This window comes from Mastacembelus armatus, chromosome 17 (assembly GCF_900324485.2).
Source record: "Mastacembelus armatus chromosome 17, fMasArm1.2, whole genome shotgun sequence".
In the NCBI taxonomy this organism is placed as follows: Eukaryota; Metazoa; Chordata; class Actinopteri; order Synbranchiformes; family Mastacembelidae; genus Mastacembelus; species Mastacembelus armatus.
In genome coordinates, this window is record NC_046649.1 from 19,756,732 (window position 1) to 19,784,289 (window position 27,558).

The 27,558-nt window shown below is 39.4% G+C and overlaps 3 protein-coding genes across 3 annotated transcripts; 1 reads left to right on the plus strand and 2 right to left on the minus strand.

Annotated features, from left to right (window-relative positions):
* Positions 1-1,364: 1,364 nt before the first annotated feature.
* LOC113134990 (transcription factor BTF3 homolog 4-like) lies at positions 1,365-5,406 on the minus strand. The gene is made up of 6 exons (XM_026314621.1): positions 5,317-5,406; positions 4,796-4,855; positions 3,522-3,635; positions 2,866-3,067; positions 2,136-2,192; positions 1,365-1,804 (listed from the first exon to the last, which is right to left on the minus strand). The coding sequence occupies exons 2-6, from the start codon at positions 4,847-4,849 to the stop codon at positions 1,758-1,760; spliced, it is 474 nt and encodes a 157-aa protein (XP_026170406.1). The 5' UTR covers positions 4,850-4,855; positions 5,317-5,406; the 3' UTR covers positions 1,365-1,757.
* A 1,604-nt stretch (positions 5,407-7,010) lies between these two features.
* txndc12 (thioredoxin domain containing 12 (endoplasmic reticulum)) lies at positions 7,011-13,560 on the plus strand. The gene is made up of 7 exons (XM_026313855.1): positions 7,011-7,170; positions 9,201-9,261; positions 9,628-9,680; positions 10,404-10,477; positions 10,989-11,058; positions 12,142-12,225; positions 12,638-13,560. The coding sequence occupies exons 1-7, from the start codon at positions 7,071-7,073 to the stop codon at positions 12,715-12,717; spliced, it is 522 nt and encodes a 173-aa protein (XP_026169640.1). The 5' UTR covers positions 7,011-7,070; the 3' UTR covers positions 12,718-13,560.
* Positions 13,561-13,612: 52 nt separating this feature from the next.
* Positions 13,613-26,534, minus strand: gipc2 (GIPC PDZ domain containing family, member 2). The gene is made up of 6 exons (XM_026313854.1): positions 25,793-26,534; positions 17,154-17,339; positions 15,897-16,077; positions 15,338-15,450; positions 15,008-15,089; positions 13,613-14,892 (listed from the first exon to the last, which is right to left on the minus strand). Exons 1-6 carry the CDS (start codon positions 26,066-26,068, stop codon positions 14,741-14,743), a joined length of 990 nt encoding a protein of 329 aa, XP_026169639.1. The 5' UTR covers positions 26,069-26,534; the 3' UTR covers positions 13,613-14,740.
* Positions 26,535-27,558: the final 1,024 nt, after the last annotated feature.

The following is a 27,558-nucleotide window of genomic DNA, read 5'->3' on the forward strand; positions in this document are numbered from 1 at the left end:
CTTTAAGGAATATTTGTGCACACATTGTATTATTTGCATGACTTTCTCCGGTCAGTCTGTCTCCTTATATTAAGAGTTTTGCACTTTGTGAAAAATGGACTAAACAGAATGTAAAGCGCTGTAATCAATGTCAAAGCTCTTATTTTCAAGACGACGTCTTTACGTTTCCGGTCTGTACCCGGATGGTACTGTCTGACTTGATGCGGCTCCTCCACTGTGATCCAGCAGCTGCAGCAGGGACATTTTGGCTCAAACTGGGCTGCCGAAGGTGGTGCTCTGAGCCCCGGGGCGGGTCCGCAGCGCCGTCCCGCTCACGAAATCTAGAGCCAAGATGGCCCATCTCTCCTCCGGTAACCTCTCCGGTCATGACGGGCAGTGACAGGAGCGGCCATTGATCTGCACGCTGCAGCAGAGGCGCGTCAGAGCTGATCAATGAAACGAGAAGTGACAGTATTGGCGCGGATGTAGTGATGTATAAAACCCATCCAAACCCAATTAACCCTCTCCTTATTTACACACCCAGCCATACTTTTAACAAGCATTATTTCACTGTTTCCATATTCAAAAAGAGAAAACTAGAAAGAAGATCCATCACATTTGTGAAGTAGTGAAATCAAAATGTGGTATTTTTATTTAGATCTATTTCCATCCACAGTCACTAGTTACTTTGCAGCATAGCCTAACATGGGGATTTGCATAAAACATGTGGTTTGCGTGAAAATGTAAACATGTTTATAGATTAAACAACCCCACAGTACAGTTAAAACAATATTATCACACTTAAAATGTAACAATATAGTCCTTTTTAATATTATATAATCCATACAGAGGCTATTCTGCTGCATATTACGTACCTGCAATTAGGTACTGTTAATACTCATTATCATGTATTATCAAGGGAAGAATATAATCATGTATTATAACTGAAGAAAAAGGATGTGTGTCTTTTACCCTTTCCTGAGCATACCTATTAAAAATCCCCACAATCCAAAGTAATGCAATACACGTTAAATTAAATATAATCAATAATAAAATAGAAATTATTAAAGCTAATACCAAAGAGAGCAAAGTTTTGAATTTTTACCTATTATATAATAAAACTTAGAACGGTTTCACAGTGGTGGGCAGTATTTACTCATGTACCACAGTTCAGATATATATGCCTTTAATAAATGTAAACAAAGATGTGCACTGTGTGATTTAATGGCTTATTCTATTTCAAAAATTAGCATCAGTTACAGATAACTTTGAAACTGCTCATTAAGACAAATATGTGGGTACATACAACACTGCTCCTTTTTGTTCATTTGGATTTGTTCCAGTATGCAACACAAATCTAAGAAGTTCAATAAAAAAGAGAAACATCATTAGCCCAAAATGTTTTATTTGATTCATATTTACCACTATGATGTAAAGTGATTTATATGTTCATTTTAATTGAAATTTAATATCTCTTAAATAAAAGTCATGTTTAACCATGTAGAAAGCTTATTTCTTAAGTAGTTTTTGCGTGTCCATTGTGTGCTAAGAGTCGTGCAGATCCTCGTTTCTCGGCGTGTAACATCGCCGCCTTCTGAAATCAAAACCTACTATTGTCTGCATGTTTCTGCTGTGGCAGACTGAATCAGAGCAGTTCACATCTCCAGAGATGATGCACTGCACCTTTAACAACCATCTCCCCACAAGAGCAAATGCCCTTTGTGACATCATAAGAGGTAAGAGATAAAACGGTTGACGCAGGGAAAATAAAGGATTCATCAGTTTGCTTCATTTTTGGAGGCTTCATCGAAGTTCTCCACAAGATCTGGAAGATAGTAAACAACAAAGAGCACGAGGAGTTTGTTTGGATTTTCTGAAAGGATACTCGCAGCATTGGATAAAGGTCGGTCAAAGACAGCGAGTGATTTAATCATGTAAAAAAAACATTTTCCGGAAAGCAACAAAATCTTTATTTGTTTGGCTGACAAAAGGATAACCTATGGTTTGCTTTAAGTAATACTTTTTCTTTCTTCAAAATAGATGTAATGTAGTAAACCATTATATGAAGTGCAAAGGTTTAACTTAGGAAGCACTTTATCCTCAAAAGGATAATGAAATCTCCATTCAAACAAAGCAGCAATAATAATAATCTATACCTGGTACATCGTCGTCCTCCTCTTCTACAATCTCCTCCTTCCCAGCTTTCATGTCCACTGCAGCAAAAGGTATTGAGGAGGAAAAAAATAAATAAAAAATGAGTGACTGACTGTAGACTTTGGTTAATGTGTCATTGTTTTCATCAAACTATTCCCTTTAAAACTGCTTTTTTTAAATTTTTTTTTTTTTTGGATTAATTTTCCTCACCCAAACCCATCCATTTCTTTCACACATTCATGATGTGAATCATTATGTTTCATAATCAGCTAAAACTAATGAAATCTGGCCACTGAAACAGACACTTGACCTTATGGTGAAGGTCAAGACTGCTTAGACCCTGCACAATTCAACATCACATAATCCTTTCATCTATATGCAAACACTGAGGCCAGCCAGTTCAGACGAAGCCATCCAGATGCGCAGACAGTCTGTAGGACTTGGACTGGAAGAACTCTGGATCCTTATGAACAATTAACCAGTCTCTAAATATTTGCTTTCTTTCTTGTGGTGTGACAACCTGTTTGTCTAGGTCAGATCACAGACTTCTTCTCTTCTTCTGCAGTGATTCAACAAACAAAAGGCTGCTGTGTGAAGCACTTATACAAATCTGCATATGTTAAAGGCAGCATAATTAACTTTCTATTTCAGGAAAAAAAAATAACCAATGGGTTTGCTCAACAAATTACTGTAAGCTGTTTTAATACACAGTGCGTGTATGCGTGCACTCACATTGCCGTGGGAACTGCTCGGCCAGCTTGCGCAGGCTGCTGAGGCTGTCGGCTCCCAGCTGGCTCAGGATGCCTGGCAGCATCTCTGTCAGCTGCTTGGTCTCGGCGTGACCCGTGATGGCAAAGGTGTTGGCGGACAGAGATGCCTGCACTTTGGGGTTGTTGAAGTGGATCACTGTCCCATCATCTTTTATCATATTCACCTGAGAGGACAAACACAGTCGAGCTTAGACCCAATAAAACCTCACACAAGATTATGCACCATCAAGAGATTTCATTAGCAGAACTTTAACTTCTAACACCCAAATTATTCTCGGTGTCTGTTTCAGAGGTAAAGGTGATGCATGAGTGACACGATGGGTGTAAACTACCACGAAAACAAGATTGTACATCAGTTTTAACAATGTAAAAGTGAATAGATAATGTTGTTACAACTAAGTGAATTATGTCACCCAGGAATTTACAGCAAATAACCCTCTAGCCTAAAAAAAAAAACAGAAAAAAAAACTTAAATATGAATCTAATCTGGGGTATTTTGTGTATTTGACATGACTGGAGAACAAGTTGGTTAAGGTCTCCCTTCATTTAGGACATGACAGTGAGAAAAGGACCACAGTGACATTAGTTTTCCTTTAAATCTTATTGGAGATGCCTAACCTCTTCTATCCCTGCGATGTTGTTCACTGCCAGTTTCTTCAGTGAGCCCTGGAGTTTTTTGTCGTCAGCTGTTGCCGTTTTGTGAACAACCTTCTTCTTCCTGCGGGCTGTTCCCTGAGAGCAGAACAGGTGTGGAAGACAAGAAGGTTTAGACAGCTGAATTAATCAAAACATAAAACACAGTTAATGCCTTCTGGGTCAGAGCTTTTAATCTATACAAGACATTCTTTTTTATTTTTTACCAATTCCTGGACAGCTGGTGAAGCTGTTACAAAACCTGATTAACCCAACAAATTATGACCTGTATCTTAAAAAGGCTTCTTTTTCTTTACAAGTCAGTGTTTTTCAGTGTCTTATTTTTATTAAAACAGAAAAAATGACTACGATTGACATCACATTAATCATATATGAGAAAGACATGCAACACAAAACACTATTTTGATCTGACAGTTGTGGAACAAAAAGTGCTTCTGATGCATTAATAAGCTAAAAACTGTCCACAAAGAGGAAGTGATTCTCCCAAAACCCCAAGCTGCACTGCCTTGATTATATATGTAAAGTTTAAAAATCCTTTATTATCTACAAGACGTCAAACAAACATGAATGGTCTTGAAAACATAAAACCAAAACATTGAATTTAAAAACATTAAAGTGCATTTTGTATACAATGTGTGAAAACCTCCTGCTACTTCTGATAAAATACCAGTAAAGTAAAACTTGTTGACAATGACAGTGTGGCGCAAACTGGCAAACATAGCAAAAACAACAAATTAACGCCATCTAGTGTGTGGCTGTAGACCTCAGATTAAATGTGAACAAAGCCACACATGTAGGCACAAATGCTCTGGCCCCATAAAGCAAATGCTGAGGTCAGGAGGAAAGACCTGGTAAATGCTGGATGCCATCACAGTCCTTAAAATAAATAACAGAGCCAAGGACAGAACTAAACTGAAAGGCCTGCCTGAAATTTCTAAACTGGGCATTTGTAAACATAAGTGAACTATTGTCATCGTGGGATTAGATGAACTGGCAGCAAAACATTGCTGCTGTGTCCCCTGTTGCCCCACTGTTCAAATTATTTAGGAACCCACATTTCAACAGATCCATCTCAGTGACAACTGGCAACAGACTCAACAAACACAAGTGACACAGTAATCCTGGGGCTTTGGGGGCCCTGAGGAGGTTTCACTGGGTGGTAATCCAGTCCTGACTGGAAATTACAGACTCTTATACTAATAATTCAACAGACCAGACAAACATTGGATGTCATTTACCTTTCCGCCTATCCGGACTTGTGCCTGAAGTTTGGCGAGCTTCTCTTGATTCATAGTGTTCTGTTTGAAAACAAATATCAACCTTAATACCGTGTTTCACACATTTCCAAAGTTCAGCACATGTGACTGCTTGTAAAGAAGCAATGGACACACCATAAACAGCAATCAGCACTATGGTTTATTTTCATACGTTAGCATCGAGCTCGTAAACGGCTAACATCTTATCAGACGGTTATACTGAAACTGGAGTGACAATATTGACCAACATAAACTGAAAGTGAGAAACAAAACTGTAAAGAACAGATTGTAAAATAACGTGTCCACCGTAACTGTAGCTAGCTAATCCTGTTGCTAACTAGCTGGACGGCTAATTTCACTAGCTGATATTAGCATGGTGTCTAAAGAAACAAAATAATCCATCTGGCTTTTCGTTCCTGGCTAAGCAAACAGCTGATGTCAACTTTAAACCCTCCAGTTCACGAGTTTACCAGAATATGAAGTTATTACTTCACTATTTTTACCTTTAATAAGGAATTAACGGGCTGTCTGTTGAACTCGTTTCTAACGAGGCAGGAGCCGCTTTAACACACACTTCCGGTTCTGATTTTCACAATAAAACCGCAATTAATTATTAAGTATGTAAAGTGATTCATCAAAAAATTGTGAAGGCGTTTACAAAAGCTATTGTTTTGCTCAATAAAAGGATGCTAGACCCAGAGACAAAGGCAACCAGAAAATCATCTCAACTTAGATGCTAAAGTTAGAAAATAATTCACTAATTCTGCAATTGTTTTGTGCTGATAATCAGTTAATTGACCAGCGGTTTCAGATCTATTTTATTCCAGTATTCTTTGCACTGTACTGCAGACACATCTATATAAACAATGTAATGTTACTTTTTTATATAAATTATTATTTAAGTATATTAAAGTTATATGTTTATATTGACCATCTTTGTTCAGCTTTGTTGTCCATATATTTTGCCCTATACATCTATCTAGCCAGTCTTCCTCTTTTAAAGCATCCATTATCACATCTGAATCAGCAAGTAAACACATGCATCTATAGTAATTATTAGGTTTGTAATAAAAAACACACTGTCGTTTGTAAATCTTTCACTATGATGTTTAAGAATCTTATTTCTATTCTAATTTTAGGTCATTAAACCCTGGACATAAGATTTCCTGAATGCTTTATAGTCTGAATTTACTGTGTTACTCATAAATCAAGTCAAATTTTATTTATATAACTCAATATACCTTTAATACTAATGACCAAAAACGTTTAAACTTTTGTTTTCGTGGAGGTTTCCGGTGTAACGCTAACATTTGGCTGTCTAACTTGACAATTGAAGCTGCAGACAGGAACACGCGGTTGTGTGGATGTGATGTCATTTGAACATAGATATTCACACATAGATATGCTGCTGTCCAATACGGCAATAAGTCACTGTAGTCTTGCTCCCAATGCATGTGGGTTATGTTTATGAAGGTAAGAGCTCTGTCCACAATTAAATACTACTAAAACGAAATGTTCATATTTTGCTCACTTACATTATATTTCATTTTATATAAATACAATATTTCTATATGTATAGACTCAAGTTTAAAAATTACACTCACTCTGAGCTGCACCTATATGGAAACACTCTGGTAATTGCACATATGCAAATGGTCTGGAAATATAAAACCTACAGGGATCACGTTTTCCTTTCAGCATGTTGTCAGTCCAGTCCTTTCAGTTTTCTACCCAGACAGCTGCCGACAGCTGGGCAGCCAGTTCTGCTTTGCAGATGAGGTTTCAGCGCAGACATGCACATGAATCCCGCCAGTGTTCATTTGGGGATCTGACTTTGATTCAACTTTAGATTTCTTTCAATAAAAGGGCGTGTAGATTTTTGTTAAAATTCAATTTGGTATTTTAATTTTATTCACATTTTAGCCACATTTCTTTATTTTTTCTACTATTTTAATATACAAGCATTTTCAGGCCACACCTGACGTCTTCTTTGCTGTGTCCACAGTTATGGTTACAGGTGTTTTCGACTAAAATCCTGTCCAGGGTGTTTAGTGTGAGATACTGATATACAGATGTATTTTTTAGTCAACATCTGGATGAAGATTTAGATGTTTATGCTAACATATGGATTTATTTTGATAGCGACGCAAACTGTGTCCCAGGACTTTTATTGTGGAATGTAGCGGGTGGACATCCGGGTCGCCGGTCACCGAGCTGCAGTCACTGCCATTACCTGCGAGAGAAAAGGCCGGTCAAAATGCAAACCTCTGTAGTGCATCTCGCTTTATTTTCGTGTGTGCAGGTTTTGTTGACTCTGACGTGTTTCCAACATGTTGTCCAAGCTGCCAGTGGGAGAGGTGAGTCTTCTTCTTGTCTGTATTTGTGTAGCTTCAGAGCTGGGTCTTTGACGGTGTGACCAGAGCCAGAGGAGGGGAGCTGGCTGTCTTTGTGTCAGGATCCTGGATCCTAAAAGTCTGTGTCCTGGACAGCTGTTTACTCAGGGTGAAGAGGCGTGTTTTGTCAGCGAGACATTTATTTTTAAAATGTCCTCTTCTTCAGGACTGACTGTTTTATTGCTGACTTTTCACCACCAGGCATCAAGTCCTTTGAGTTTAATGTTAATTCATTGAGATCCTATACAAACATGTGTAACCATTCATTCATACAAAAACAGGTTAAAAAGCAAAATACAATACATGTGTGCAGATTATAGGGTATACTATATATATATATAGTGTAAGACACTTAATAAATATATATATATATATATATATATATATATATATATATATATATATAAATATATAAAGATGTGTTGTTACTATTGCAACAACACATCATCAGTAGGGTAAAACTAACCTGTCTCACGACGGTCTATAGGGAACGTGAGCTGAGTTTAGACCATCGTGAGACAGGTTAGTTTTACCCTACTGGTATATATATATTTATATAATATAATATAATATATATATATATATATATATATATTATATTATATTATATTAAATATTTATATAATATAATATAATATATATATATATTATATTATATTATATAAATATATATACACACACATTTTCCCTTCTCACCCCTATGGGTGGTGTGTGTGTCTTCCTTAATCTTGGGTCCTTCTCCTGCGCCTCTTTCATGCTGGACACAACTGGGTGGGATGGAGGGACAATATCGGGCCTGGAAGTTTGAGGGTTCTTCACAGTATCTTAGCTGTTCCTATTACTGCGCTCTTCTGGACTGAGAGCTCTGATGTTGTTCCTGGGATCTGTGGGAGCCACTCTCCCAGTTTGGGGGTCACGGCCCCGAGGGTGCCGATTACCACGGGGACCACTGTTGCTTTTACCTTCCACATATTTTCTAGTTCTTCTTTCAGCCCTTTGTATTTCTCCATCTTCTCATGTTCCTTCTTTCTGATGTTGCTGTCACTTGGGATTGCTACATCTACCACTATGGCTTTCTTCTGCTGTTTGTCCACCATTACTATGTCCGGTTGGTTAGCCATCACCAGTTTGTCGGTCTGTATCTGGAAGTCCCACAGGATATATATATATATATATATATATATAGTTGTATGGTGGATATTTGATGTTTTGCATTTGTACTGCTCTTTTGGAGTAACATCTTGATGAATTTTTAATTGCTGTTGCTTTTTAGATGGCCCTGCACCCCTGAATGTGATATCTATGGTCTTTTATTATTTAAAAGGTATCTTTAAAAACCCATCCACAGTGTTTTACTACATGACTCATCAGTATTGCTGTGCTACAATAGATAAGCATGGAAATGTGTGAATGGACATAAATAGCATTTCCTGTTTTAAGCAATGCCTCACACAGTAAATAGGAATTGTAATAAAAGCAGAGGTGTAGCTAATAGTTGTTGTATTGATTAATCTATGGATGTCAGTTTGACATCTTCAAACATTTTTAATATTTTGGCTGAAACAGTCGACTAACCAGAGGAATCACTTCACTGTGCCTTCGGTACAAACACCACTGGAGAAAGTGAAACCATCATATTTTTGGGAGTTTTGACTAAAGGAAACTTTAGACAGCTGATCTGCCACAAGGCATGACCAGAGTAAATGAAAGATAAACCTTTACTTCACTTTAACAAGAGGATGTATTACAGTATGGATTATTGTCCCACCACCACTATATAAACCTATAAGCTATTTAAACAGTTACACGTAACAGAGTTGAGTCAGTATTTCTCTGCAGCTTGATATTGAATAACTGCTCATCAGGTGTATTTAGTAGTTGCTTGTTAACAGTTGACTGTATTCATATTGTATTTGTGATGAGATCCACCCTGCTGTAGAAACATAACACCATTTACACAATGCTGGCGTGCTTACTAATTCATTCCTCCGCAGGGTTTGGCGACAACATCCACTGGAGGACGCTGGATGACGGCAAGAAGGAAGCAGAGGCCAGGTGAGTTCACACCGAGCCCTGAAATATCTCAACCACTTTCTGATCAGCCTTTTGTGTAACTGCTGTGCTGAGGCCTGAACAGCTTTCAAAGAAATCCCCCATGTCCCTGTTTCCACTAACAGCAGACTGACAACATGGTATTAGTAGTTTTTCAATAATACATTGCACAGTGTGGATTTTTGTTACTACAGTTGCAGCCCTGACAAACTAAAGGTACAGTTACTCCAATCTGACAAACCTATGTGTGTGTGTGTGTGTGTGTGTGTGTGTGTGTGTGTGTGTGTGTGTGTGTGTGTGTGTGTGTGTGTGTGTGCGTGCGTGTGCGTGTGCGTGTGCGTGTGCGTGTGCGTGTGTGTGTGTTGACAGCGGGCTGCCAGTCATGGTCATCATCCATAAGAGCTGGTGTGGAGCCTGCAAAGGTAAAACAAAGCTCTCCTACTCTGTTAGTTCAAAACTCACAGCACTGCTCAAGTTCAAGTTGTGTCATGTTTAAATAAGGCCGTTATGGAACAGCTGTGCAGTCAACACCTTTGTTTGCATGACAAAGAGACATTACTTTACTCAGTCTGAACTGGTAAGACTGTTGGTTAATGTGTGAAAGTGCCTTCGGTCAATCAGACAAACATGTTGCTTGGTAGTTATTTTGAGTGAAAGTCCCCCATAGTCTATATTTTCAGCATATCTGTGGTGGTTTTTCTCCATTTTATAACCTTGAAAACAGAATATCTTTAGGTTTTAGACAAAACAACCCATTTGAAGACATAACATTGGAAACTTGAAGATTTTATGCTTGTTAACATTTCCCACAGCCTTGAGATGCTTTGTACAATTAACAGCCATAAAAAGATATTAGTTTACTGTCACATTTGACAACACAGGGAGGGTGTTATCCAAGTGAGGATAAGATGCAATAGTCCAAGTGGAGTGTGATGACCTGAAAGTTTTTATATGTGCACTTAAAGTCATGAAGACAAAGGCAAATCTGAGCTCCTCTTTTCATACATTTATACAAAGTCGTAGTTCTGAGAGTGAGGATTCACCGCAGCTGCTTTTAGAGGCACAGGGAAAAGACTGTTAACCATTATTTGTCCTAGATTTGATGGAAGTGTACAATAATTATTGTGTTATTCTTTTTATATCAGCACTGAAGCCCAAATTTTCTGAGTCTAAGGAAATCTCTGAACTTGCACACAACTTTGTTATGATCAACCTGGAGGTAAGGAAATGCTGTCAGTGGCTATAGAAAACTTTACTTCAGTTAATCAGATTTATTTTACTTTATAGCAGCTAGTTCCTTTATTTCTATTGTCAGTGTTTTGTCAAGATATCTGCAGGTCTTGAGTCATAAAAAAAGGGTATTTTTATTTATTCCCTTTTTTTACTTCTTCAATCAAATGATTAATGGACAAAACACTGACTTCAGTTCGCTCAAAAGAGCCTTGAATGTATTCATAAATTTACGTATTAATTTTAGAAAAGCCTAAACTTTTATTAATCTTCATTGGCTAATCCATCCATTTGATAACAGCATGTGGGTCAAAGTCATCTTAGTTTACCTAATAATTCACAGTCTTATTATCCCTTCTGCTTTTCTACCATTTGACCAGCACATGAAAAAGTTATTAATTTGCTCTTTGAGTGTTAAGTCTTAAATTTAATGTGGTGAACAGTGCAGCTGGGGTTTGTTCCCAGGCTAGTAAATGATGAGTTATCTGGTGTTTGAACAGGATGAGGAGGAGCCAAAGGATGAAGCCTTCAGTCCTGATGGTGGATACATTCCTCGGATTCTTTTCCTTGGTATGGAGGGGGTTAGCTCACATTTCAAGTAAACACGCTGAGGGATTCGTTTGGAGAGACAGATTGCAGGCTTGATTTAAGTGACTACACTGGCACATTCTGGTACAACAGGACTAAATCCTGAAAATGCCAAGATATTGTACTTTTTTAGAAAGCAAAGTGCTAATCAGGGATTCTTAGATTAAATAAACTGCAGTGAATGTTGGACAACACATACAGTGGGTACGGAAAGTATTCAGACCCCTTTAAATTTTTCACTCTTTGTGTCATTGCAGCCGTTTGCCAAAATCAAAAAAGTTCATTTTATTTCTCATTAATGTACACTCAGCACCCCATCTTGACAGAAAAAAACAGAAATGTAGAAATTTTTGCAAATTTATTAAAAAAGAAAAACTGAAATATCACATGGTCATAAGTATTCAGACCCTTTGCAGTGACACTCATATTTAACTCACATGTTGTCCATTTCTTCTGATCCTCCTTGAGATGGTTCTGCTCCTTCATTGGAGTCCAGCTGTGTTTAATTAAACTGATTGGACTTGATTAGGAAAGGCACACACCTGTCTATATAAGACCTTACAGCTCACAGTGCATGTCAGAGCAAATGAGAATCATGAGGTCGAAGGAACTGACCATGTGATATTTCAGTTTTTCTTTTTTAATAAATTTGCAAAAATTTCTACATTTCTGTTTTTTTCTGTCAAGATGGGGTGCTGAGTGTACATTAATGAGAAATAAAATGAACTTTTTTGATTTTGGCAAATGGCTGCAATGACACAAAGAGTGAAAAATTTAAAGGGGTCTGAATACTTTCCGTACCCACTGTAAATAAACATCTTAAATCCATACAGGTGTTGGACAGAAATAAAAACAGGAAATGGCTTAAAACATCCTTTGCCTGTTGTTAAAAACAGCTTCGAAGTTGTAAACCATGTGTAAAGATTAAAAGAACTAATCACGGGAATATTATGCCACACTGTAGAGCATCATATGCTCTAATAGGTTTTGAGATATTTCTAAGTTACAGGTTATCACATTTGGATTTGAATTTAAACTAAACCTTTTATTTGATTTCTTTCACAGATCCCAGTGGCAAAGTCCATCCTGAAATCAGCAACAAGAATGGGAATCCAAACTACAAGTACTTCTACAGCAATGCAGAACAAGGTAACAGTACAGATAATCGTCATTTACCAATGTGAGATATTCATGTAATTGTAGCTACATGGATCAAATATTGGACATTTTTTTGCTCATCAGACTTAAGAAGATGAGATAACCTTAAGATAAACCAATATTTCCTACAGAATATTAAATATGATGATTTTTATTTGACCTGACATGTGTCTACCTTTAAACCCCTACCTGTTGGGCACCATGTATTAAAAGGACTTTATATCTCACAGTTCGGTATCGATGTAAAGATTCCTCAGATTACACCTGAGACGAGGTGAACCACAGAGCCTGATGACAAAAAAAATGTCCAGATACTGTCTGGACTGGATGTAAATTCCCTTAAAGGTAGTTCATGATGATGATGATGTTCGTTTTCTGCCTTTGTTCCCTCCATCTCACCCAGTTGTGTCCAGCATGAAAGAGGCGCAGGAGAAGCTGACGGGCGACGCCTTTAAGCAGGGTCACACTGGAGACGAGCTGTGAGGAGGAAGAGCCAGGCGTCAGGCTGTAAGGGCTACACTTCCTCTACCTGAGCCTGAGCTTTAGAGGGCCCTGTAACACCCCCAACCCCCTTTCACTGTCCATACTTTAGACAGTGAGGCCCATCTCACTCACCAAACCAAGCCAACCGTAAATAGAGATTGGTGCTTGAGTATTTCTATTTCTTGTGTGTGGGTTTTCCAGCACGGACACAGTCAACTTGTCATTGTCCATTTCCACCTGTACCTTTGTAATCTACTGTTAATTAAATGCCATATACTGTATTTACTGTGTGTAGAGGATAAAAACGACTCAAATTAGCCAAGTTAGCTCCATATCTTCATCATGCCAAGTTTTCTTATGTAACATGTTTCTCATTAGAAAACCATGAAATCTTTCTCATTTGGAGACTATGAAATCCCTTCAGTTGAACCAGTAGTGTTGTTTCCACTCTACAGCAACGACACAGTATCTCATATTAGTCAAGATCAACATTTTAACACATACAATGATGTGCTTCCAAAGAGCCTCTACACCACACTGTCTGATAATATTCACCACAAGCTACTAAAGTGGTTCTGTACGTCTGATTTCTATTATTCAGTCTTTCAAATATTATTCATTTAATCTTGATAATTGATCTATACTTATTTATCCATAGCTACATAGTTGTTTTTCTGTTCTGAGCCTGGTTTGCTGCTCAAAGTGTCAGTAATTAATTGTTTTTTTGTTTGCTTTGATTTTAATAAGCCTTTGAATGAGGGATGGAAACACTGGTTAAGTGTCTTGATGTATTTTATACATGTACACAGCCAAGTGTGCAAATAAAGTTTGTTGTATTGATTAGTTTATGTCAATGTGCACCCAATAAGATTGACACACCAGTAATATATACATATATATATATATATCAAATTTTATTGTCTATCCAACAAAAGTGATCCCTTATACTTTGTCAAAAACTGAACCTGCTGTGAACAGTTAACATGAATGGACGACATTAATCACATCACTATTTAAATTCAGGCAGACAGCGACTTTAAACAGTGCAGTTACATTAATGTGAGAGCATTTATTTAAGACGCTGGATTGCAATTCATCCCATTCCAGACGCAGCTTTCACATTGAGCCATGTCTGAGGATGATAAGTGCCCTACCGCAAAGGATTTCTCAGGATAAAATAAATTACAAGGAAAAAAAAAAGATTTTCCAAATATGCCTCATTTCATAACATGTTAACCGTGCTACCATACTCCAACAACATAAGAAACACAAGGAATGTAGGTGTTGTCAAACTAAAGGCATTTAATTCTAAAACTCTTTCCTCTGTATTGCTCAGTCTGAAAGATGCTCGGCTCAAGCTGAGATGTTTAAGGACAGAGAAAAGTTTTAAGAAAATCACAACAAACATGGTCAAAGTGCTGACATGTCTCCATGAGGTCGTTTTAAAAAGATGTTAAAAGACGGGAAATAAAAAGGTTGCAGGAGAGTGAAATATTGATACGATCACTATAATTACACAATGCTGCTGCTGTAAAATCAGCAGCATTTCTTATATAAAAAAGCCTATAAAAAGATGTACGATACATCTGTATATTCAAAATTACACAGCTATGAAGTCTGATTAAAACTTTTTAGAAATTTAATGTGTGTACGTACCATTTATAGCCAGTGTAATAGACAACTGTTGACTAAAAACAGCTTCATGAGCTTCTAAAATGCAACTACAGCTATCCTGCCTCATGGATACAAAAGGTTTATACTTCGTCTTCAGCTCGCAGGAGGCAGGTCCAGTGTTGGAAACTGCGTTCCACATTTCATGGCTCTCCTTACAAGATTACACTGAATGCTCATATGTTAAATTTCTTAAGTAGACAAACTTGACTGAAGTTGACACTTAAAGAATAAAGTGAAGGTAAAAACCCTCCCTCCCTCCCGTGTGCCAGTTTTAATTTGTCCAATTGGTTTCTGAGGATAAGAAGTGAGCTGGGGAAGTAGCGAGCGTGTTTGAGAAGCAGGAGCAAACTTAAAATCTTCCCTGCTTGGCGTCTCCGATAGCCCCCCAGACGTCAAAGACAAACTCATCCGGAAAAGCAAAATCTCCGAGGGTCTCGTCTAATGCCATGGCAAATTCATCTGGGTTTTTCTTGTCACGGCCGACCTCAACCATCGTAGCAGCTGCAGAGTAAAGATACTTTACTAGAAGAACTGAACTCAGACAGGTGTCACAATGATCACTTTGCAGTAAGAGTGAATGATGTAAACCAGTATCACTAATGTTCATATTACTCACCAAGTTCAGTGTCTCTGATGCCCATGTAGCTCTCCAGGAGGTCATCCACCTTCTTCACCGCCTTCTCCTCAAATTCTGTTGGCTAGAGAACACAAACACCTCAGTTTCAGTCATTCACCCAGTGTTTTGTATTGGCAGAGCTCAGCGGTTATGTTTTTGCACACTTCCTCCAAATGTGATTATGTAAACTTGAGGTTAAGCACAGGTAGTTTTCCATTGCATGCTGTTTTTTTCTCTTTTTATCCACATCTGAGTCAATCAACAACTAAATTTGTAGGGTTATCCCATGGGGAATACAGGCCTGCCCTACCCGCTGTTAGAGAAACTTACCTCCTCCTCTACAGTAGCTGGTCCCTTGGAGCGAAGTCTCAGAGTCCCCTTCCCTGTGCCGATCTTGTTGTCACTGGCAGGTTTGGCACCTTTTGACCTGGGCTCTAGCATTTCTATCAATGAAAAGAGAAATAAACATCACAGGAAGTTAAGTTTTTTGCAGACTGTTAAGCTGCTGAATTTACTCACCCCTGGAGGTCAGTCATGAACCTCAACACATGCAAAAATTGTGTTGCTACAACAGATACACCGCATATATTACACTATACTAGAGTTTCAGAAATTAAGCAATTAACTAATTAGGTCATTGCCAGAAAGGTAATCAGCAACTATTCTAATAATCGATTAATCATCATTTGTGTCCTTCTGTAATGTCCACAGTTATACTCTGGCCAGGGGGCCTTTGTTACATGTCATAACCCTGTTCTGTCAATCACCTGTTTAGTTTATCAACAAACTGTAACCACTGTAATCCAATCTAAACTCATGTGTCCTCATAATGCTGGTGAGTCAGTGTTAGTATCATCTACACCTTTTCTGCACCTGGTTTCTCACTCACCAAAGGCCTTCATTGGTTCGACCAGTTTGAGGGTGAAGGATTTGTCCCTGGGCAGGTCTTTAAGCATGCGGGCGACCTCATAATGCCGCGTCCCGACGATGTTACACCCGTTAATGCACTCTATGTGGTCGCCCACACAGATCACCTTCACCCCGTCCGCAACGCTGCCCTCTTTAATACGCTGCCAGGAAGAGAGAGAAGGGAGTGCAGGAAATGGAAAAATGACCTCAGTGACAATTATAATGAAGAGACAGGAGAAGTTTAAATGCTGGTTTGGTTTGAGGACAAAAATACAGCACAAAACAAGAAATCAAGTGTGTGTGTGTGTGTGTGTAGAATGGTCCTTGTTTGTGAGCCCACTGATGTGAAACCACTGACACAGCAGAATGCAAATGTAATGTATTATTAAAATGTGTCTATGTGAAGCTAAATAACAGTTTATTTCTGTACGAGACTTCAAAAGCTCTAAAAAAGGAAACAATCTGTGATGAAGTTATATCCACTCTACCAGCTTAACAGAACGTGCCCTGAGTTATACAAAACATGTCCACTTCAATTTCCTTTAATTCAACTTGATCTAGACTTAAATGCTTCCGGTACTACCCACATTTTGCCCTATAACCCTGTCCTGTCAACAATTCAATGCAGCACAAAGTGTGAAATGGTCCAAGTGTTACAGAAAAGCTGCATTAGATTGGACATTTCGTGTTGTTAAGACACTACAGGTTGTTAAACTTTATTTAAATGATTTTCCAAAAGTCAAAAGTTAACTTTGAATGACCTAAACTGAATACTGGCTGGCTTAGCACACTAGTCTGACACCGTTTTCAAAGATGAAGAATCTTTTTAATCCACAATAAAACTGCATCATGGATCCAAGGCTTCAGTGAGGCTGCTTCGGTGCAGTGCTGCTTCACAGTCACATGATGGCACATGTGAGCAGCTTGTTCTGATGGAGCAACATGACTGAGACCACGTAAGCTCATTAGACCAAGCTCCATCAACAGCAGTGACATATCTAGTTAGATTATGATTTCCAATGTGAACAAGTTAGTACAATTACTTTAAATGTGGTGGTCGTGTACATAAGTCAGTGCAATGCAAAATGTCTGCTGTTCATTAAAATATGATCTCCTATTAAGCCTATTAAGTTATTGGTGCACATCACGGCAGGTTTACAATAGGCCACATAAAACAAACAACAGATGTTAGTCATCACTGACGTGTTCAGGGTGCGATGTTCTCTCTGAGCCTCACCTTTATGAAAGCATAGCCTGCTCCATTGTCAGTGATGGTGAGGCCCAGGGCATCTTCAGATTTATAAACTTCTACTTCTTTCTTGATCCCTTTAATGTGGGCAAAGATAAAATCCTCGAGGCCGATCTGGCCCCCCAGCAGCTTGTCCATATCAATCTTGTGGGTGTTCAGGGTGCAGAACAGGATCTGTACAAAGATATTCACCAGGCATAGGCAGCACATTAACAAATGTACAAAGGAAAGACAAAAACACACATATTTGATTATGTTAGCTAAATTAATAAAAAAGACTCATTTTGCCATAATCTATAAAGACTTTTCATTTCTATGAGTGTAAAGAAAACACCTAGAATAGTCTAAACCTTCTAGACACAATTAAAAAAAACAAAACACATAACCCATGTTTTGAATCACAGCTTGAAAACTGATCTGGATTCAAAAATAAAAGTGTAGATGGCAGAGTGCTGCGTCAGTATGCTAAATACAGGAATCATCAGGGAGCTCTGTGTTTACAGCAGCAGCCCAGTCATCCAGTTATGCTCTCTGCCACCCCAAGGTGTCCTCAGTCTATGTCTGGTCATTTCAGGGATCTGTGATTTAAGATCTGAGACTAAACCAGCATGTGATAAAGCAACAGGGATAATGACCTTTCCTCCTGTGCCAGAAATGTAGAAATCTGGCTTCACACCTTGTGGCTGCCATGTCCTGGCAGGGCAGGGAAGGAAATGTGATCACCAGAAACATGAAACACAAGTGGCCTGATTTAACAGCACTTTAAGCACAGACTGGACAGTGAAACCCAGGAAGCTATGAGACTAGTGGATGTGAATCGGTTATTCCAGTGTTTCACTTAGACAAAGCACAATTAAAGCGATGATTAGTTTACTTTAAATGCTATTTATTAATGATGGGTCTCAGACACACCTACTGAGATATGACCATTTCCACCTTCAATTGTGGGATGAGATTCCTAGCAGGGCTGCCAGAATTTGGCAGCTGACTTCCGGGTTTCACAACAGAGAGGGAATGATTTGTGCTGGTGCAAGAGGAGAATGACCTTTGTGCACCAATCAGGCGCTGGCAGCGAGGCCTGCATTGTTTGTGCCTTTTTTTCAGTGTATCAACAAGCGCTGTTCACATGCAGACGCACAGATTGGCTGACACAGCCTCATGCGTTGCCTTGGGTTACCAGACTATAAAAGAATGGGATTATAATGGAAGGGGCCGCTAAAGGATAAGGCAAAGACGCAAAGTGAAAAGGAGCATGGAGGATAAAGGATGCAATCTCTGCGGCAAAGCAGGGAAGTACTGTAGTTGAGTCGATGGCCCTATTCCTTTCTTTTTCCATAACAGACCCCCACCCCTGCCTCCCCCTCCAGGCCAGGGCATTGCCCAAGAGCGAGTGGGTGGAACAGCAGCAGACGCCTACGCCCGTTACCAAGGCTGCCGACCGCATTAAGCTACTTCTGTGCAGGCAGCTCTGAGTGCTCCTCTCCTCCTGCCGGGCTGAAGGCCACAGCGCCTTCACACCACCCGGGTGAAGCTAGGATGTGAGCAGTGTCACACACTGCAGTGACTGTCTCTCCTCTGATGACCTGACTCACAAGAACAGATACTACACCTCCCACAGCCCGCTCCACACTGACTAAAATCTTGATAATCTCATGGAGAAGGGCAAGTGCACTGCAATCTGTTGAGCATCAACAACCACAGAGCTTTTTACTAGTCACTGCATTCAAAAGGATGATAAATGCAGAGAAAGCAATTATTACCATTATCATGGCCTCAAATGTGGGGATTTGCTGCTTTACTTTGTTTCATATAATACAATCGTATTTTTGGGACAGCTAAAACGTGGGTCAGACAAAACATGAAGACATTACCTACGGCTGTGAGGAGCAATTTCACAATGTTCTGATATTTTATAACCCAAGTAATTAGTTACCTAACCTTTTAAGCCCTAACTTGGCTCAGCTCATAACATAAGGTCAGCACATAACCACTCAGTTTTCCTGTACAAATCTCCACCTATGTGTATTATCTACAGTTCAGTTATAGATCACTGTTCAGCCTGTGTATGACGAAAGATAAAGCCAGATGAATAAAGCCATTAATAGGATACACTGCACTAAAAGAAAATTCACAAAAGCCTGGGAAACCAGTTTCTTTGGAAAGTGAACCTTTGTTTGTCTACAGGTCTTTTAATGGCAGAAAAGAGGGTTAGAAAGATTAATCAGAACACTGCACCGTGTAATATTATTTCTGTGTTGGGTGCTTTTGGTAGTTAACAGGGAATGCTGATGTAAGCTGTGTGTATTGTCGTGTGGCTGTGTTTTCAGCAGGAAATCACGTCCATCAGCATTTAAGCCAGTGTAATCATTCACCTCACTGCGGACGTGAAATTCTCCAGAAATGACAGAGGAGTGTTTAGTTAAGGTGGCTCAGAAAAGCAGAGTTTGTTGTGAAAACTAAACCATTTGATTTCCTTAATCCAAGATATGAGCTGCTGATCAGGTGCTGTTTTATAATCTGGAAAATACAGTTTAACAACAGTTTAGAGTAGCTGGACTAAACTAAATCTAACTAAAACTGATACTAACCGAGCCACTGCCAGGGTGGTCACGTGGGATATGCTTCTATGGTTTAAAGCTCCTTTTGAAACAACCCAGGTTTTACTGGTCTTCCTGTTAATAAAATGTCTCCTGGATGCAGCAAGAAACTACTTACTCAATATATAACAAGCAGCCCCTTGCACCTCAATGAAAACCTGTTTACCTCTATTTAGGGAAACAGAGGGCCCTTTAACAACCAGCGGTCAAACTCCTCTGATACATCACCACACCCAGACCAGACAGGTTTTAACAAATGTTGGTTTTCTCTTTCTGTTCACAGTTGTTTAATTACTGTCACACTGATCCTCAGAGAGACGACGGAAACCTGAACTCACTTCTGAAAACCTGCTGTTGTTGCTCTGCAGGCTGTGACAACACTTTGCTTTAACATTACTGCTAGTAAACAACCACTAAAATCACTGTAAAACCAGATCCAGTCCAGTCACTTGTGAACATACACACAGACACACACCTAAAGTTTTCTTCTGCAGCATCACATATGTTTCTGGGAGTGTGTGGCATACACACAGGCAGAGTTCATGCTCATTTGCTTGTCACACGTGTAATGAAGCGCAATTATCAGTAAACACATGTTCACTGGAATCATGTTGCAGCATAACTTCAAAACATGTTATTAAGCACTAACACAATATAACTGGAGTTACTTCAGAAAACAATGGTGTTAACTGAGGAAAATCATTGAGCTTACAGTGAAAAAGCACTAAGTGCCAAACTGAGTTCTGGCCAAAGATGTTTGTTTTTTTTAAATAAAAAAGAAAAAGAAATATATAAAAAATTAACCACACATATTTTCCTTTTCATACAAAAAAAAGCCTTAGCTGCTGCCCTAAATAAAACTGCTTTTGTTTCCTTTGCTATTTCTTTTGTTTTTCTTTTCTCGCTGCTGTAGCACCTGAATTTCCCTGCCAGGGGATCAATGAAGTCCCGTCTAATCATCTAATCTAAGGAAATAATTTGCACTTCAGAAGTTACTACATATTTTCATGGTATAAATATACTATTTTGTTCAATTATGTTCTACTTCAACACATTTCAGTTAGTTTTACAACAATATTGTTACTACACCTGTAAAATCTGATGCAACAAATTCGACTTTAAAGATAACAACGTTCAGTTTTAACTGATGCTGAGAGGCAAAAACTTAGATGCAAGCACTTAGCAGTGTCTACATACTGAAAAAAGACTCTAAAGCTAATACCCCAGCTAATGCATAAAGCTGATTCAAGCTCCATCAAATGAGATTGTTTCACCTAATCTCCCTGATTAAGAAATGTCTGGCTGCAGACATGGATGTACAACCACCTGGAACCTGCGAAACAAAAACATGGCCACTGCCCAGATATTTAAACTCTAGGCAAATGGATGCGTGATTGCTGGTGACCAGGTAGAACGATCAATGCAACAGGTGGACAAAAAGCCACAGAGCCACACCTACAACTCTACAGCTGTAGGGGAAATAAGCAGACTTTGACCTGAGCAGAAAGAGCAGATAGAAACTTCCACCTAAAGACTGTAACATCAATCTATAAATAGGTCTTCAGTCATTTTAGTTGCGGTGTATTTGCTGTAATTATGTTTCAGATCTGAGCTGTTCCACTCAGGCGAATTTCTTTCCATCTGTTCTGCTTCCTAAATAAAGGGACTAATTGAGCTTTGCTGTAACATAAGACCTACTGTCTAATTCAGGTACAACAATAGATGCTCACAGGCAATCCAGACATACTTTAATGCAATGTGCTGGTTGTTTGCAAAGAAATGTGTAACCCATTATTTAATGACCATGAGGAAGACAACACCATTGTTTATTACATAATTCTTATCAAGCTCGGCCAAGTGCTCATGTAAGCTCAGCAACACAGAGCTGCCTGTGTACAAACAACCACAGTCATGGTCTCTGTGCAGCTCCCTGTCTTCCAATTTACTTCAATGAGATACTTCATTTAAAGATGTAGCATGAGAAAGTAGTTCTTCCACATTTGCTCTGTTGAGCTGAGACCAATATTAAGGTACGCCTAATAATAATAATGATGATTAATATTCACTCAAAGTGTTGCATGGCTGCGTGTAGTCTGAGACAAAATGTTTATGCAAGAATTGGTTCCAGGCTGTGAAAAACTCTTCACACCTATTTTATTGTTTCAGAGAAAATAAAAAAACAAAAAAAAAAAATGGAGAAAATCCTGCAGCTGGGAAAGTGAAATCCTGAGAAAAAGCGGCGCATTGGTTTAAAAATTATCAAAGTTATTAATCAGTTATTATCAAACCAGTTAACAGATACTTTTTCTATGAGAATATCCATATAAAGTATAAGACATCAAAATTCTAGCTTAATTGCTAAAAATCTGTTTACTATTAATTAGTCAGTGAACAGCGCAGCAATAAATCCTCCCTTTATCAGAAAAATAAATAACAAATTATTTAAACTTGAAATGATTCTGGCATAAACTACAACATCCCTCATAGATGACTCACTAATACAAAACCTTGTTTATAGTATTAAACACTACACCATTATGTTGATATTATACAGATCTCTGACTCCTATTAAATTTGATTTTATTTACACAATTTCTGTTTTAATATGTAAATATGTATTTGTAATTCTGCAGCTTACTTGCTAACAGTACGAGTTGGGCCCACACAAGAGCTAAAGCAGATGGCACATTCAAAACATGTCTGATGAATGTACTGAGTGCAGGCTGTGTTTGACAGTTTAGCAATGAACGCAGTCTACAGCACCTTTCACATCTTTTTCAGTAATGACTCACTTGTGGGACTAGGTACTCAACCTCAATAATCCGACTGAAATATATCACTGCACCAGACTGTACCAAAGTAATGCAAACTGGCATCAAATGCTCTCCCAGACTCTTAGCCTTGTTTTCTTATTCATCTGGTGTTTTAGAAGTCTGCTAAGTTGATTTAGGGAAAGTTGATGTGGTGCTGCATGTGTTACACCGTCATTTAACACTGATACTAAAAGGTTTTTACATAATTTAGGTTGAAAAAAATAGTGTAACAACATTTTTCCATTCCTCAAGCACTTTTTTCAAGCATGTTATCGCTGTGGTGGAGCTTCAGAGACTTGTCATGATGGTGGTAATGTTCAGTTTCTGTTCAAACTGTTTGAGTGTTGTTGATTTAGCTCGGTTCTATTTTGGTCGGAAATGTTTTTGAGAGGTGTTTATTCAACACCGACAGACAAAAATTCAACTGTATGGTTATTTGAGATTGTGATGCTGTTGCATTGTGCACCACAGATAACAGTACCCTGCTTGATGTGAGGCCGAGTGCTGCTAGAAAATGATACAGCTTTTATCTGACCATGCTGATGTTTTTTGTGCTGCCTGATATGGGTCACGTCCAGTCAACATGGGAACAACAGTCATTCGAGCACCACAGTGAGGTTTGACGGTGTTTATGGAGGGAGGAGGCCCTGGGCAGAGCTGCTCCCTGAGGCCCTCTGGGATGCCTCTGGCTGTGGCTGGGCAATGTTATCTGGTTAGATTTCAGGCTCTGCCCACTGAGCAGGACGTAAGGGACTTCCTGTGGTAAAAACTGTGGAGTCCAACTACTAAACATTATCACATCACTGTCTGTCTTGGTCTCTATGCAACTATCTGCACCACAATTTTTGAATAAGCCAATATAAACTTTCTGCATCTACAGCAGAGTGTGAAATTAAGTGTTAAACATAACAAGACAGCTTCATATGTCGAGGCTCCTCAACCCGTCGCAAGTACTTATTGTTAGAAACCCAATGCATGTTCAGGCAACGTCTGTACTAAAACAAGTCCAGACAGAGACAGAAAATATTGATGAGCATTAATAGCTGTGACTGAACAATACCTGCAGAAGAATGGCTGATGTCCTACTGGGTCAAAAGTTTGAATCTCGTTAAGGATAATTTGTAACATCAAGCATTCAGAGAAACTGTTTTTCACTTATCAGTGTAGATACACGATCTGTGAAGTTCTCAAATGCTTGCTTCACTGTGTACAAATGCCACTGACACAAATGCCTTTGCAATTATTATGCTTCTTCAATGAAGCAGCTGTCTCTGGGAGCTTAAAGAGGGGGATAAATTCACGTCCTCAGCGCCTGCAGCACCTCAGGCTGATAAGAGGCTGCTCTGCCGGCCCATCCAGTCATATTCAGGCTGACAAAAGTTGAGCATGCCACTCACACTTTCCTTTGAAATGAAGCGCTTTAGCAGAAGGGGCTCAGAGGAAGATGCAGAACCTGCTTTTGTTTGAAGGACCTCTGCATAAACATGCAGCCTTTGATGTTGCTTCCCACTGGAATCAGATGCTGAATTGGCACGAAAACTTGCCTCTATAAATAGAAGTAACATTAATTTCCCAGATATTGAAGGTGTGCAGGCTGGAACAGAGCTGGCAGGGCGTGCCTTTTCAAACACTGACTAGCTCTGACGCAGGACAATCAGTGTTGACTTTTAATGCTTTCCTCAGGACTCCAAAAAGCATTTACTCAAACTTTCACTGCAGGTACACATCTTTCAGGGTGGAGAAATTACTCGTTTCTCTACTTTAGTAAAAATAGCAATATAACATCACATAAAAGTCCTGCTTTCAAAATGTACTTGCAGCATTTAAGCATTATGAGAAGAAACCTACCATTGTTATTTTATATTATACATTGCACTAGATTACTGTTATCATTAACATGTGTCTGACAAATGAAACCTGGGGACAAGTAGTTTTATTCCATCTCCATCCAAAATCAATTCACCTATTTGACTCATTATTTTCAGCTTCTCATGTGAATATTTTCTGGTTCCTTCAGACGTCTGTGATAGTAAGCTGATTATCTTTGGGGTTTGGACTGGCAGACAAAACAAGGCGTGAAGAGGTCACCTTGGCCTTTGGGGAAAGTGGAATGGTTTTTTTTTATTTGACTCAATCAAACCTCAATATGTAGTGAGTCTACAGCTTGCTGGAGAGCAGGATGATGATGATAGAAACTGGAAAATCAGTTATGCAAATCAATTCCTGAATAAATTTGTGCTTATATCTTAGGTTTCTTTTATTTGGACATTTTTAATCTAAAAATCATCACTTATTTTACATTAAATGTCGATTAACTGAGGAAATTAGCCTTCATGGTATAAACAAACTGTGACGGTTTTGTTTTCTCCTGCAGGTCCACGAGCTTGTTAAGATGCTTTTAGGCTCAGTCAATGTGTAGGAGGCAATTGAGAGTACGATCTTTTCTAAGTGCATGCTGCAGGGCTGTCACGTTATTAACAAGTCCAGTTCGAGCTAATTTGAAGTGGTAACATAATTCTTTCAAAATGACTGGAATTCCATTCATGGAACACATATCTAATATCAGATAGCATGTTAAGAAGCGTCGAGAGGCAGTCTGATGAGGCTGCACAGCTCACATTTCTGGTGCCTCCACTATGTTGCTCTGGAAGCAAGCCAGCAGGTGAGGTCCCAGATTTACTGTTGTGGAGAAAGGTGACAAGAACAGATCCTGTACGATCTGCAGGCAAGAAATACTTTCACGCAGTGTTTATGAGATGCTTCAGAGCAGCAGTCCCACTTTCATTTAGTTGCTTAGTTTAGTAAAAGGTCAAGAGGACAACAATATGTCAAGTTGGTGATGAATTTTAAGGTTGTTCTCTGCTGGACCACAAACATCAAAGTCTGTAGTGCTTATACACTCTAAACTTAAAATGGTCATTACACTTTAAATTGTTACTTTCTTCACCATGTGGAAATGAATGAACCACTCAGGGCTGGCTGGTTTCTGCCTGGGGAAATAATCCAACAGTCAAGTCCAGTGGGGGTGAAGGGGGCCCAAAAACAGATTTTTGCCCTGGGCCTCCTGAAGAGGTTAATGCGGCCATGATGATGGATAAGACATTTAGGTAAAAGTACCGAAAATGAAGATGTTTGTTAAAAATACTTTTGACTACTCCGCGTAAAAGCACTAGATCACGTGACTTTTCCTTCAGTTTAACAACAGGTGAGGTCTTACCTCAGGTGGGCTGATGTTAAACGCCTCCGCTATTTTCGCGTACAACTCCTTGACGTTGGAGAATCCCTCGATCCTGCCAGTGGGACTTCCGTGGGCCAGCTGGGTGTGGAAGACCAGTTTGGGCCGCAGGTTGGCAGGTGGAGGCGGGAGCCCCGCTCCGTTCACGGTGGATTTATGGAGGCTCCCGGCACCTGCGTGTGCGCCGCTGACCTCCTCGTTCTCCACCAAATGCTCCTTGGTCGACTTGTTTTTCTTCCTCCATGGACCCAGCGGCATCTTTTACTTGTCTTCGGTTGTTTTTCGACGTGTAAACACAAAAGGGTCCGAGCCGCTGCTATAACATTGAAGTACCTGTTGAGCTCCAGCCCCGTGTTGTCCTTATTTACTTCCTTCTTTCCTCGCAGCCTTCCCCAGTTCCTCCTTCGTTCCGCGAACACTTTTCCTTCCTCACCTGCCCCCACCCGAGGGTTGACTTTGTTCTTCGACACTGACTCGGCCCTCGCTTGCAAATAAACGGGGTAAATATTCAACAGGTAGATGGTGAGTGTGGGATAAACTCTGACACAACCTGCTGGCTGCTCCTCGGCGAACAATAGCGACTCTGTTGGCGTCTCTGCGCGTCGCGGGACGCAGGCGCAGTGGGACGCACCCGGGCTCCGCCGGTAAGGACGGTCGGTCCAGGGCGCACCTGTGCACCGCCTCAGAAGGCTGGAGGCGCAGGCATGGACAGACAGAGACCTGTGAAGCACTCAAGTTAAATCCACACACATGAAAACTGGTTTCATATACAAATTCATGGTCTCAGGATTCCTGTGCGCGCCTCCATCCCTGGTTCGTGATGCCTGTTCAGCCTGGGGCCCAATAGTAATAAAATTAAGAGCTGAGCCTAAAGTAGAATATATCCAGCACAGGCTGAAACCAGAAGACACAGTCAAAACCCAGACTGGCAGATCACATATGTAAATATCTCATCCACATGTAAATGTGATGCTTTAGGTATAATTCAAATATCAATAGTGGCGAAGAAAAGTACTCGGATCCTTTTTCTTAAGGGTGCCACTAATACCAGGACTATGGTTTTAGAATAGCTTCCTCTATTACAGGTCCTTACAGCAAAGGTGCACTATTTTCATTTATGTAGTTAAAGTATAAATCTTAATCTGAAAACCACAAAAGGGGCTAAAACTGTCCAAAAAGCCAAAATATATTGTCATATAAAAGACAATATTTCCCTCAGAGAAGTGGTGAATCAGGGGTAGAGAGCAGGACTTGAAATACTTAGGTAATATTAAAAGGTTTTGTGTGTCAAACACCTTGTACTTTATATTGTTGATTAAGAAAAAGATAATTAACATAATTTGGTCACAAGGACTCAAGATCAAGGAGTAGATTTGTCATAGACTTGGCACAGCACAGAGATCCAAACCAGAAAAGTCCCCAGATCAGTTTTTAGAAAGTCTTAGGCTCTGACGTGCAGGTGTTAACTGTAGCCACCATATAATGATCTACCACAGAGAGAAAAGTGCACTGAGCCTTTCTTGTCTAAATGTAATAATGAGTTATTGTGAATTTACACTGCTCCTCATAAGCTCCCACAGCACCCAGGGGTGAATGAAAGTGCGCATGGAGCATAGTGTAGCATATCTGATGAAAATCAAAACAATATGCGACCTGTCGTGGTCCATATATTATCTGAACATGTCGGTATTCTTTGAAACAAGCTTTGAAGAGCTATATTATTGAACTTGTTAAAACATATTTGTGGA

Excerpts from the sequence above, each read along its gene's own strand:
- LOC113134990 (XM_026314621.1), bottom strand. The coding sequence starts at position 4,849 with ATGAATCAAGAGAAGCTCGCCAAACTTCAGGCACAAGTCCGGATAGGC. Across the intron at positions 3,636-4,795 it reads AAGTCCGGATAGGCGGAAAG|GGAACAGCCCGCAGGAAGAA; the intron begins GTAAATGACATC and ends TTCTGCTCTCAG. Across the intron at positions 2,193-2,865 it reads CGAGCAGTTCCCACGGCAAT|TGGACATGAAAGCTGGGAAG; the intron begins GTGAGTGCACGC and ends CTTTTGCTGCAG.
- txndc12 (XM_026313855.1), top strand. The coding sequence starts at position 7,071 with ATGCAAACCTCTGTAGTGCATCTCGCTTTATTTTCGTGTGTGCAGGTT. Across the intron at positions 7,171-9,200 it reads CCAAGCTGCCAGTGGGAGAG|GGTTTGGCGACAACATCCAC; the intron begins GTGAGTCTTCTT and ends ATTCCTCCGCAG. Across the intron at positions 9,262-9,627 it reads AAGAAGGAAGCAGAGGCCAG|CGGGCTGCCAGTCATGGTCA; the intron begins GTGAGTTCACAC and ends GTGTGTTGACAG.
- gipc2 (XM_026313854.1), bottom strand. The coding sequence starts at position 26,068 with ATGCCGCTGGGTCCATGGAGGAAGAAAAACAAGTCGACCAAGGAGCAT. Across the intron at positions 15,451-15,896 it reads CGAACCAATGAAGGCCTTTG|AAATGCTAGAGCCCAGGTCA; the intron begins GTGAGTGAGAAA and ends TTTCATTGATAG. Across the intron at positions 14,893-15,007 it reads CATCAGAGACACTGAACTTG|CTGCTACGATGGTTGAGGTC; the intron begins GTGAGTAATATG and ends TTTACTCTGCAG.